This window comes from Epinephelus fuscoguttatus, linkage group LG5 (assembly GCF_011397635.1).
Source record: "Epinephelus fuscoguttatus linkage group LG5, E.fuscoguttatus.final_Chr_v1".
NCBI classification, from domain to species: domain Eukaryota; kingdom Metazoa; phylum Chordata; class Actinopteri; order Perciformes; family Serranidae; genus Epinephelus; species Epinephelus fuscoguttatus.
The window spans coordinates 35,015,312-35,028,212 of NC_064756.1; the positions used below are offsets into that span (position 1 = coordinate 35,015,312).

General features: G+C 40.2%; 1 protein-coding gene across 4 annotated transcripts in view; it reads left to right on the forward strand.

Moving 5' to 3' along the window:
• The window catches only part of actn4 (actinin, alpha 4), a 70,691-nt gene that overhangs the window by 47,780 nt on the left and 10,010 nt on the right, over positions 1-12,901 (forward strand). For 2 of the 4 annotated variants that reach the window (XM_049576379.1, XM_049576376.1), the window contains exons 4-12: positions 680-766; positions 3,097-3,184; positions 3,992-4,070; positions 4,242-4,323; positions 6,420-6,505; positions 11,077-11,169; positions 11,312-11,437; positions 11,636-11,740; positions 12,113-12,260. In XM_049576379.1, the coding sequence (XP_049432336.1) occupies positions 680-766; positions 3,097-3,184; positions 3,992-4,070; positions 4,242-4,323; positions 6,420-6,505; positions 11,077-11,169; positions 11,312-11,437; positions 11,636-11,740; positions 12,113-12,260 (894 nt within the window). Of the gene's footprint in view, positions 1-679; positions 767-3,096; positions 3,185-3,991; positions 4,071-4,241; positions 4,324-6,419; positions 6,506-7,965; positions 8,052-11,076; positions 11,170-11,311; positions 11,438-11,635; positions 11,741-12,112; positions 12,261-12,901 lie in introns of all 4 variants that reach the window. The other 2 variants (XM_049576378.1, XM_049576377.1) reach the window with 1 other exon arrangement.

The following is a 12,901-nucleotide window of genomic DNA, read 5'->3' on the forward strand; positions in this document are numbered from 1 at the left end:
TAAGCAGAACAGAAATCTTAGAGCCAAACATGAATGTCAAATTAACCATGAAGAATGTTAGAACGAAAGTGATGTGGGACAAATTCTCAGGTGACAGCTGACAGTTAAGTGTGACAGATCAACTGGAGCAGGTGAAAGTATGAGAGGATTGTATGTGTTTGGGCTATGAGTGGAATGTGAGCCGCACTACATACCTTCTCACTAACATATCAATGCATGTGACTCGCTGTTCTGTTCTGTGTGTGTGTTCATTAACCTGACAAATATCTGTAGATCATTGTGGGAACACTGAGATATGTGATATTCCAGAGTTCCAGACTGTAAATATTTACACTGGCACATTAATTTTTTCATGTCATTTGACAATATCCTACACAACATATTGACTTTACTGCATATGTGTCTCTTGTACAACAGATTAAATAATAAACTGTATTTTATACCTACTGAGATAGGAATTATTTTATGAAAGAAATAACTGTTTAAGCATCTCATTTAGACGGAAAATTGGAAGCTGTGGGACACTCAGTGCAGTTGTGTGTGGGTGTGTTGGCATTATTAAATGTAAGAGCGGATGTAAGGTTGTAAAAATAGCAGCGATAGACAAAATTTATAGTCTAATAAAAGAAATGTGGTGATTGATTGAGATGATTTTTTTTTTGTGTGTGTGTGTGCGCAGAAATCGTGGATGGAAATGCTAAGATGACCCTGGGAATGATCTGGACCATCATCCTCCGCTTCGCCATCCAGGACATCTCTGTAGAAGGTACTATTTCCTGTTTGTTACTTTGCAAGTGCCTTGCTGAAAGGCGCTCCGTCAGCTTGACTCCCGGCCAGATTTTCAGGATTAATTAGCCGACTAAGGCCTGCAGGAATCTTGTGGGTTTACGCGCACATGCAGATGTGCAAGCTGAGGGTGCATCGTGGGAACTAGAGTGGAAGTAACAAGGCTAGAGACATTCATACACACATGAGAGGGGGGTGAGTAGTGATGGAATACAGGCAAGATGAAACAGATCTGGCCTACATGATGACTGACGATGACGTAAAACTACTCAGTGCTAGGAAAAGGAGCTGTGTGTAGGATTTAGGGTGATCTGTTGGCAGATATGGAATATCCTGTTGACAGTTTTGTTTTCAGTAGTGTTTAATCAGGACTAGGATGACTTCTTCATATCTTTATGGGGGGACTCCCTAAAAAATTGGTATTTCACACAGATGGGCGTGCTTTAGCAGGATGCAGCAGTGCACACTTTGCCGAGCTCTGCAACTGTCTGGTCTCTGAGCGCACGTTCATGCGTACAATATAAGATCAGTTGATTTGATGCATGTCAAGTGTGAAGGCATGCGGTATCATGTTTTCCTATAATTCGTATTGTCTCAGCTGTTTGGGCATCTGTTGATGCAAGATACCACATTGATATCACCAGTGTGAGTAGATGTTTGTTGTTAGACATAACTAAGTCCATTTAAATGTCAATATATTTTAGCACTATTTAGATGTACATATTTTCCAGTGTAACATTATGATTGTAAACTAAAAATGTATCAGCAGTCAGGTAAAAGACATTTACAAATCTGCAGTGAAGTCTATTTACGGTTGCAGCTGTGTCAGCAGTACAAGGAGCTTAAGTGTAAGTGCATCTTCGTAAATCAATGATCACAAAAAATAAAATAAAAAAAAATCACCTCTGTTTGAAGGTACAGTTAGGCATGAGGTCTCCTCTAGGTTTAGTCCAGTGGTGAAGGCAAAGATTAGGTTAATAATCACCTTTATTAGGTTCCAGTTTGCTAACTTATCCAAAGAGTGAGGAATGACCTAGTGCGAGCCAGTGAGAATGCACATCAGGCACACGACACTCTGTGTGATGCAGGGTGTATGGCACCGCCCCCGAGTAGAGGGATATCCAGTTAGTTGCAGTCTGCAACCTCACCACTAGCTGCCACTTAAGTCCACTCACTAGACCTTTAAAGAAACAGTGAGGTATGTTTTTAAGTGTGAAGCACCATCAGACAGGAATAATTTGTCTAACTCAAACTGATTACTTTATTTCAAGACTTCTTTTTTTTCTTACCTGAAATATTGCTCTTGTTTTTGATACATTTTTAGTTGATATACAGACTCAGTTCTTTGACATAGTGTTATTTTCCCTGGCAGTGTTAACTTTATTTTAGTTTTGGTTCATTCTATGCAGATGACACTTGCACCAAATGTAATGTGTGTGGGATTTGGGATCACAAGTAATATTACTTTATTGATAGTTTTGTGTAATTGGACTGTTTTTATCATTTCTTGTTTTTATGTTTATGTTTTGTTTAAATGTCTGTTAATTTCCATGTTGAAAACATATTATTACTGGGTTATACATTGAAAAAATTGCTGCATTGTTAAAACTTTTTCAGACTAAGTCTACATCGAACACTTATTTTCATTATCCAGTAATCTGCCAGTTTGTATTTCAATTAATTGATCAGTTGTCAGTGAATGGCAGTCTGTAAAATTTCAGATGATGGCCATCACAAGGTCAACAGTCAAGAACACTGAACTTAGATTGATATAAAACAACAACAAAAGCAACAAATTCTCATCCTCTGCCATTTCCTGCTGATAAACCAATGGATTAATTTACTAATCACTTCAGTATAAACAGTCATAAAGGCGGGTGTGCCATTTTATTTTTGCAATTATTCTGCTGAATAAATGTTGCCTGGAGAATCAGTGTCCCTCAGCCAGAGCTGTAATGACTCTGTGGTGGCTAATTAAAACCGTCTGTGTTGACTAACTCTGGTGGGTGTGGGCCACTGTGAGGAGTACTGACTCATATTTTTTAATTCGCCGTATTAGTGACTGATAGGTTTCTGATGTTTGTTTCGGCACACACAGTAAACAAAAACATCCTGATACGTTAAGTCCGCTGATGAGGACTGAAAGCAGTTTATATTTAGCACACTCATAAACATGCTGTGCAGTATTTTCCTCTCTGCTTGAGCACCGTTAATAGAATAAAACAAGATAATATACTGTAATGAAGTCTTTTCCAAAACAGGCCTCTGACTCCTGCTGCTACTCTCTCTCCTCCTTTCTCCTCATTACAGAGACCTCTGCGAAGGAGGGTCTTCTGCTGTGGTGCCAGAGGAAGACCGCTCCCTACAAGAATGTCAACGTCCAGAACTTCCACATTAGGTACCACACACTCACACACTTAGAGACCCTAGAAAGTAAGAGAAATTCGGCATTTCCATCAAAATTCATTTCTCTATCTTGAGGCTTAGGAATTTTTATAAGAGCTTTTAGGGATAGTAAAAGTCTCCAGTGAAACCCTGATTTATAAAAGATAAATAGATGAATTAAAAAATGAAAAGCCTGCAAGGAACTTTGTCAGATCTGGCCAATATTGAAGATGAAAAGAAATTAACGTGTAACATTGTGATCTATTAAACACACAAACATAACACAACTCTGTAACACATCTCAGTCGTCTGGGAGCAGCATGACCATGCCTAGTGATGCATGAGGAATTTGTATGTACCTATTGAGAGGTAGAGATGTCTTCATCATCCAACACTGTTAAAAGCTGAATGAAAGCTCAGTGTTCTCCTATGAGCTGCTGTAATTATGTAGAGAGGTCGCCCCCTGTTGGAGAAACTGGAACATGTTTTACTTCTCAGAAGTAGTCAGGAGCCATTGAAACTGTTCTGACAGAAAAATATGATGCATAGAGTATTTGAAAATGAGAAATCAATAAAAGATTATGAAGGGAAGGATCAGAAGCTGTCAAAATGCATTATATACACGATTTACGCAAAAACTTGTTATTTTCAGTGATTTAGTGGAGACCAAAAAAAAGTCTTCAGTCCTAGCTAAAACAAATCCAATCTAGTTTAGACAAGGTCTAGAAAGTGAACCTGAGTTAAGACTATATTGTCCTGAAGTCAATCTCACACTGTTATCCCTCTGCCTCACACCTGACTCATCTGTTCTCTCTAACAGCTGGAAGGACGGTCTCGCCTTCAACGCTCTGATCCACAGACACAGACCTGATCTCATCGATTACGACAGCCTCAGAAAGGTACACACATTCACACACACATAAACATTACTGCTGGACGCAAACATTAAACCTAGTCCATATATCGAAGCAAACTAATAGTTAGGTTTCAAATTTTTAAAAAATGGCTGATAATAAAACACATGACCTTAGTGAGTTTGTCGTCTTTTGACGCCGTGATTGGTTGTTCAGGATGACCCGGTGACAAACCTGAACAATGCCTTCGAGGTGGCTGAGAAGCACCTGGATATCCCCAAGATGTTGGACGCAGAAGGTAGGCCTGAATGATACTGTGTTATTATCGAATTGTCCTGTCGATGTTCTGTCGTCCTCTCTACTTTATGCAGACTGTGTTTACATGCATACAACAAGGTGACTGTATTGTAAGTGGGCAGCAGTCTAATTAAGCTGCTCGAGTTATTTAGTGATTTTACAACCCCTGTGTTTGTATTCTCATTTATAGTTGTTATGTGCTAAAATTACTGTCATGCAGCGCTTGATTGCTTTACACACCACAGTTCAAAAGTAATCTGCCCAAAAGTAATTAAGTCGCTTTCTCTACCTCAAGCAGCCAGAGTCGGTGACCAGCAAGGATAATAAATTGAACACCCCAAGGTTAGGGTGCTCCGATCAATTTGCCACCGATGGTTAATTCTAAATAGTTAAAAGGCTGATCAGATGACGCAAAACTGAATCAGACTGACCTAAATCCTCAGAACCGGAGCACCTGCTGTGTGTGTGACTGTAGCTGTACTTTGACCAGGAACACAATCGCAGTAGTATTAGAGTTCAGCAGGGCTAATCAATTACAAATTCAGTCAGGCAGGATTTTAAAACTAGGCAGTGTAGATTGGTCAGACATTTTCAGCACCCTATTTAAAACCCTTTATTTTAGCTTTTGGTAATGACAAAATTTAAAACAAATGCAAATGAAGTTAAAAAAAAAAATAAAAAATACCAATGTTTATCATTAAACTTTTAAAGTATCCAAAAGAAATTGGTCACATATCTGACTCTAGCACATCACAAAATGCGCACACAGAATAGAATCAGAGCTATCAGCCGCTACCAAAGCACATAACCATATCAAGTGGCAGCAATGGTAACTAATAACACTCTCTCTTCCCTCATTGTCCTCATTGTGTACATATGATGTATTTTTTGACCATTCAACAGCAGCCCAGATGTTGTGATAAGCAACTACGTGTGGTCATAATGGTGTCACATGAGAAAATACTGATTTGTGAAAGACATGATTGGTGGTGTCACTATACCGACCCATACATCCGACCTGATCGGTACTTCACACAGGTGACTTAAGAGATGTAAATGAAGTGAAAAAGTTCTACTTCCAGATATTACATGTAGATGACATATTTATTCATACCAGTATATCAGATTTATTTACTCTCCACTTGGAGGTTGCTTCTGGGTGTTATGTGCCAATTGAATTAGCCTGGAGTACTGTGTAGCCTGCCCTGACTGAATTGAATTATTGTGCCACTTCCTTTACAGTCACAGTGTTGTTGTGTGTGTAAATGTGGCCTCTGATCTCCAAATGCACTGTTGCACCTGTTTATATGAGAAGCTGTCATCTCTAGGATAGATGAAGACTCCATGTCATTGTTCCTCCTCTGCTCCCCTAATGCTTTGATTGTAAATGAGATGCAACTGTCTGAGTCTGTCTTTGTCTGTATGTATGAGGGGAAGACCATTATGTGCACTGAGGGCTGATGCTGATGTTTATGTTAATTTTCTTCAGCATAAAAGCAAACGTAATGTTGAAGGTGTTTCCTTGCTGAACTTAACTCGTTATTCTAAAATATCACAGAAACTAAAATAAGAATCATAGAATTATACACGCACAAATAGGACTGTACCGAATTGTTGGAGGCTCCAAAGCTTTATTCATTATATTAACATTCAAAATCTAAACAGTTTTTATTTTTATTTTATTTAACCCATATTTAATCAGATAATTCCAGTTTTACCAGTTATCTTAAGTTTGGTGCAGATGTTCTCTCGGGCCCACATTTTTCGTCATTTTAAAACCTCAATAGAGGCTGTGAATGTGAAAAAAATCATAATCGATACAGCTCCACACACAAACAAGTGTTTTAGTAAAGATGTTTATGGTCTGACTCTCATATGTACAGTATTGTTAGTTCTTGTATTTGCACTCCTTCTGTTTGCATATGAATTGAGTCTTGATCGTCCTGTCTGGCTGTTAACAGCTACAGCAGCTTGTTAAGTGTGTGTGTGTTTATAAAATATGAGTGCATGTACGTGTGTGTTCTGTCTATAATCACATGTCTTGTCAGTATATGTGTATGTCTTCATAACCACAGTCTCCCCCCCCACACCTTGTAGACATTGTGAACACTGCTCGTCCAGATGAGAAAGCCATTATGACTTATGTGTCCAGTTTCTACCATGCCTTCTCTGGAGCACAGAAGGTACCCTCTGACCCCTGACCTCAACCTTTAACCCCCCTCCGTTACTAACAAGGTGCTGCTTCCTGTCCAGCATGGCGTCACTTTCTCCACAGCGCTGCCAAACCATTTACGAGGACACTGGATTTACTGAGACACAAACACACACACACACACACAGACACAGACAGTGTGAATGTACCTTTGCTGGTGAAAGCAGTAAATAGTCTGTCCCCTCTGTTGTGATGTGTTCTTATTGAAATGAGTGTGTAGGTTGCAGAAAACTGCAGCTGAGTTTGTTCTCCAGACTTGTACAGAATTTCTATACAGTTCAGGTGAATGCAGTGTCGTCCCGTGAGCAGCAGTGATCAGAGGTTCAGGTTTTTCTAGCTGATACAAATGTCTGTAGGCTTGAGATCAAATCAGACTTCAGTTCCAGATCCTGTTTGCTTTTATAAGCAGCCACAGCAAATCAAAGATATCATGTATAGACCGAATCACAGTGTTTGTTTACAATAACTTCTGGGTAGAAGACACCCACGTCACGTACATAAAATCAAACAGTGTTATGCAAATACTGCCTCAGATGGTTAGGTTTAACCACCTAAAAAATCAATATCAGTTTAAGTGTATGTTGTAGTTACAGTAATTTCACTACTTTACCTTGCTGTCAGACGGCCTTTTCAGACACTGCCTCCTGCAACTCTCCTGTCCACTCCTTTTATTTCTACCCTCCCATCTCATTTCTCTGCTCCACCTCTTGTTTCTCCTCTCCTCTCCTCTCCTCTCCTCCCTTCCCTGTAGGCCTCTGACAGGAAGCCAGTTGATGTGTCTCTTGTTTTGCTCTTCCTCTAATTAATTTTCTGGCTCATTCAGAACTTGTTTGTGTGCCTCTCTGCAGTCTCAGGAGAGGACTGTGTGTGTGTGTGTGTGTGTGTGTGTGTGTGTGTGTGTGTGTGTGTGTGTGTGTGTGTGTGGCTTATTCTCCCTGTAGTTCTTGAATTAATTACATGAAGTCAGTAACAACAGGGAAAGTTTGTATTTGTAGCAAACTGCAGATGATAACAAACAAACTCTTAAATCTTCAGACTCACTGCTTTTGCCAGCATTTTACTGTACTTACCTAAATGAACCAAACAACAGAACAACCATCTTCACACTTAAAATAAAGCAATTTAATGAGCTTGACTCAGCAGTTGATGTGTGTGTTTGTGTCCCAACCTTGAACTTGTGGCTCCAGTGTCTCTCAACGCTCTTCAAGAGGACACTTGTCCTCCAACTGTCCTCTGACACCCCTTCTCCTGTTGTCAGTGTGGGAGGAACTTGAAGCTGTGGACCTAAAGAGGAAGCCACTATCTCTTCCCAGCCCTTGCTCTCAAACCTTGCAGGGACCATGTAGCTTTGGCTTTACTCTTTCTCTCTCTCTCTGTTTACTTTTCTTCATCAACCTCTCTCTGCCCTGCTGGGTGCTGGGTGATGCGTAGACATCGTGGGTACGCTGAGGCCAGATGAGAAGGCCATAATGACCTATGTATCCTGCTTCTATCACGCCTTCTCTGGTGCACAGAAGGTGAGCTTCTCACGCTTCAGACTCACAGACTCACACCTTGGTGCAAAACAACAACAACAAAAACCCAGCAAGGTTTTCATCACTGATGAGATGAGTTTATTTATTCAAGACAGTGAAAAGACAGGGATCAGTTTCCTGGGTAATATAGTAATTCTCAGCTAGTGACAGACAATGAATTGAATAATTTTTAATTTTTATTTTTTCTTTACATATATGTATGTAGAGGAGGTCAGAGTGTTTACACAGTCAGACTTGTGGTCATGGATGCTCTCTTACAGAGTTCTGGACACTCAGTAAAGCAAAGTCAGGAAATAACAGGATTAGGACCATGATGGGACCTCTGACAACAACAAACGCTTTCTGATGCTCCTGATTCAGTTTCTTTGGACATCGACTGTGTTTCCCCAAAATGGATTACTTTATGGCCTGGATTTAAATTCCCAAACTCATGTCAGTACTGTGATTGTCTGCTCTTGATTTGTTGTGTGTGTCAAATTATTTACAGTTATGAATATCTCAGCTGAATAACTGAAGACACGCTACATAAAGATAGATATATATATATATATATATATATATATATATATATATATATATATATATACATACATATAAATTGCAGACTACGTGTACTTACAGCAGTTTGTATTTCCCCTGTGGAAAACAATAAAATATGAAAGATCACCGTACTGATGTAGTTTTGGGAAAGTCAGACCTGTTTGGGTTTGTTACTGTGGGAAACACTGGTTGATGTCGCTCCAGTTTCTCTTCAACTACTATTAACACTTTTCAACTCTGAATGTTTGTTGTATGGTGTCTTAATATGTATATGCAGTATATGTGAAATATGAGTTTAGACATTAAAGGTCCAGTATGTAGGATTTCGGGGGATATACTGGCAGCATCCGTACAAGTAAAATAACATTTTCTTTAGTGTATAATCACCTGAAAATAATAGTTGTTACTCAAGAATGAGCCGTTTACATCTACATAGGAGGCACTTTCTCGTCCACAACATGGCTGACTATGTTGCACTGCCATGTGTCTACAGTAGCCCAGAATGGACAAACCAAACACTGGCTCAAGATAAGGTCATTTGTGTTTTTATGCCAGTAGGGTTGGGTACCATTCAAATTTGAACTGGTGGTAAGTCAATTTTGGTACTAGTATCTACAATCCCTTTTTTCACTGGAAAGCCAACCGAGTTCTGTGGCCACCGTCCTGGCTTCGGGACACTTCCACCTCTTCTCTGAACCTGGTAGCTCCACAGAGCTCCATTGTCTCCACCGCAAAACGCCCCGAGGCAAGAAAGCTATCCACGGAGTTACGTGGCCACTTCACAGTGCTTACACCTCCTGTCTGAACCTGGCGTTGTCACTCAGGTGCAAGGCATTACCCAACCCTACGCGTTGGCCACTGTAGTTAATGGCTCCTCAATGATGAGCCAAACAGCTTCAGAAAAACACATTTTTGTAACAGAAACTGTACATCAGTGTTTTAACTGGTTTAAATCACCAGGTTTGTTTGTTTTGGAGAGGAAGAGGCCTCTGTGCATAATTCTGCTCCCAGTTAAAACTTCCTGACCGATGAACACTGACGGAATCCTAAGTGAAAGTTCACACCAGTTTTCACTAATTGCAATCTACCATCCTTACCACTAGGTGCCACTAAATCCTACACACTGGCCCTTTAAAAGTGAATATTTAAACTCAAAAGCATCTTATCCATATATGATGGAACACATAAAATGTTTGTTGTACAGAATACATCAGCTTTAATCAATATGTCAAAGTCTTTGTACTGTTTTTTGTCTATTATTCCAGTGGTACAGTAGTGTAATATCCTAGGCAGACCTACTGATGTGGACTCCAGCACTACATGAACCTGTAACTAGATGTACGGACTGACTCCTGAGTTGTGACAGGAGAAGCATGGAGCTTTAAAACACAGATTGATTTTTGGCACATTCGACTAACCATCAACAGCTGGAGCATGTTTTCATTAGTCAAATGTAACCTTCATTTGACCTACATTGATTTGACTTTGTGCACTTTTTTTAATAACGTGCCTGACCTTGTTTAGATTAATTAGTATTCACTGCCTGTGTGTGAAGTGTGCTCGCACAACTTTTGAACGGAAAAACTCTTATAACAGTGGTAATGAAAACTCAGGTTGAGGTAGTTATAAAGGGCAGTAGGCACTTACCTTCTGTTTGCTGTAGTGACATAAGGGAATACTTCACAACCCAAATCACCAGTTGTATATCAAACACCCACCCTGTGTTGAATTCCTGAAGAAAACATTTTTCTCATATGCCTTCACAACGAAGGAAAAATCCAAAAATGTAAAAAAAAATCTTGTTGAATTGAAGTCATAGGGAGTCCATGTTTAACATCAGCAAAACTTTATCAAAACATCCATTTACAAACTCTCACACAATTCACGTAGATTTACCTAGGTCTTATTTATCCTGTCGTATGCTCAGTACTTCACAGACAGCTCTCTCTGACGGGGAACTGAAATGAAAGTGAAACTTATCCATGCTTATCCAACAGTAATTTTGCCTTGCTGAACACGTGAGTTGCTGGTCTACCACTACCTCTATCAGTTAGTGAGTTTGTGTTATAATGTGACTTTGGTAAATCTGAACTTAAGAGGGAATAGATACGTTTCACTTTCAGTTTTATATGATAAGGTTTTAGCCAAAATGTATGTGCTTGGGAAGTACTGAGCATATGACTGGATGAATGAGACTTGGACTATACTGCAAGAGTTGTGAGAGTTTGTAATCAGATGTAATCAGCCCCATGACTTCACTTCATGAAGAATTTTCTCTGTTTATGGATCATTGATTCACTGTGGTATTTGGGGGGTTGAAGTATTCCTTTAAATGTGCAGCATCCTGTTAGAAATATGTAACTACAGTGAATGTTCTCACTAAGCTTTGGGCACAACGAGTGGACTCAGTGTCACAGTATTTTATCCAATTACTGTGAGTGTTGCTCATCGCTTTGCTTCCTGATAGGCTGAGACAGCTGCAAATCGTATCTGCAAAGTGCTGGCTGTCAACCAGGAGAATGAGCAGATGATGGAGGACTACGAAAAACTGGCCAGCGATGTGAGTACAAAACTTAATATGTTTGCACCTGGGCTGATTAGACCTCTTCACTTCACGAGAACTTTACCATTGAGAAAGTGTCTTGTTTCCAGTGGATGACAGCCTGATTGTTTTTCCTCCCTGTCTTCCTCTCTGCTTCCAGCTGCTGGAGTGGATCCGTCGAACCATCCCCTGGCTGGAGAACCGAACCCAGGAAAAGACCGTGAATGACATGCAGGCGAAACAGGAGGACTTCAGAGACTACCGCTGTGTCCACAAACCACCCAAGGTATAGAATAACGTCTGCGGTGCTAAAATTTAGCCTCACTGGCGTTAACTACCCTGCCCTGAGCCAGCTGAGTATGGATGTCCTGACAGTACATTCAGTGTTTTTATATCCACTCCATTCTGTCATTTTAAGAGTTTTTTGTTTCCTCTGCTGAATGTGTTCACTAACGCTGTGGGCCGACTTCACTTCCTGTTTCAGGTCCAAGAGAAATGCCAGCTGGAGATCAGCTTCAACACTCTGCAGACTAAACTGAGACTCAGCAACAGACCCGCCTTCATGCCATCAGAAGGACGCATGGTGTCTGTATGTATACAATCGTCATTTATGCAGCTCATTTCTGTTTAAAAATCCAATTTGAAATTCATTAAAAAAGGTCTTAAATCTAAATCGCATAACGCCGTAGGAACCATTCTTTGGTATATTTTAATAACATGACATTGATTCAGAAAGTTGCTTTTTACCATCATATAGTGAACAACAAAAGTTCAGTTCCTCCAAATATTACAGCAGAATACTCTGTTGAGTTTCACACCATTTCATTCATACTTTCCTGTACGTATTGGAATGGTCGATGGTTATTCTGCTATATGTGAACTACACAGGCACAGAAACAGGTGCGGTGCTGTACTTTGCAGTGAGGGTTTTATATCAGTAACTCCTGCTGTTTGGTCTCAGGATATCAATGGAGCGTGGCACACTCTGGAAGGAGCAGAAAAAGGCTACGAGGAGTGGATTCTCAGTGAGATCAGACGTCTGGAGAGACTGGAACATTTGGCCGAGAAGTTCCACCAGAAGGCTGCCATCCATGAATCCTGGACAGATGGTGAGTAAAGGGTTTATCACACACATATTCACACTGGATGTACAAACTCTATGCTGTGTTGAGTCGCCTCTCTAGGATCAGTTTGGATCTTCTTCTTTTTTTTTTTTCTCCAAAAATCAAGTTTATTCAATCAAATTTAAAGAAGCAACAGACAGCATTTTTGCCTATATATATCATTATGAAAATAATGTGGGTTGCACAGGGTAGTATACACAGTAAAATCAGACTATCAGCGTTTATAGGTAACTTAATGGCTTTGCAATCTTTGCAATAAGCTTCTGCCACCGGGGACGAATTTTCGCGGAAAAAATCTGCTTTACGGCAGGAAATGCGTCATGTATTGCCAAACTGGTTGGTCAGCCAATCAGGGATTGGAGCTGGTCCTTATGAGGAACTGGCCGGGGCATGAGATAGTTGAGTCAGGAGCACATTGGCAGGCGGACAAAGTTTGGAAACAAGTGAAAAACGGCCTCCCAAAAGAAAACGAGCTCCTCTGTCTGAGGAGGCAAAGAGGAGCAAAAAGGAGAGTGATAAAAGAAGAGGAAAAACAAGAGTAAACCTCAGTCAGGCGTTCAAGAGATTGAAGGAGCTCTGTGACCAAAGAGGCTTCAGAACCGATGTCCAGCTAGCTTTCTTTCTAA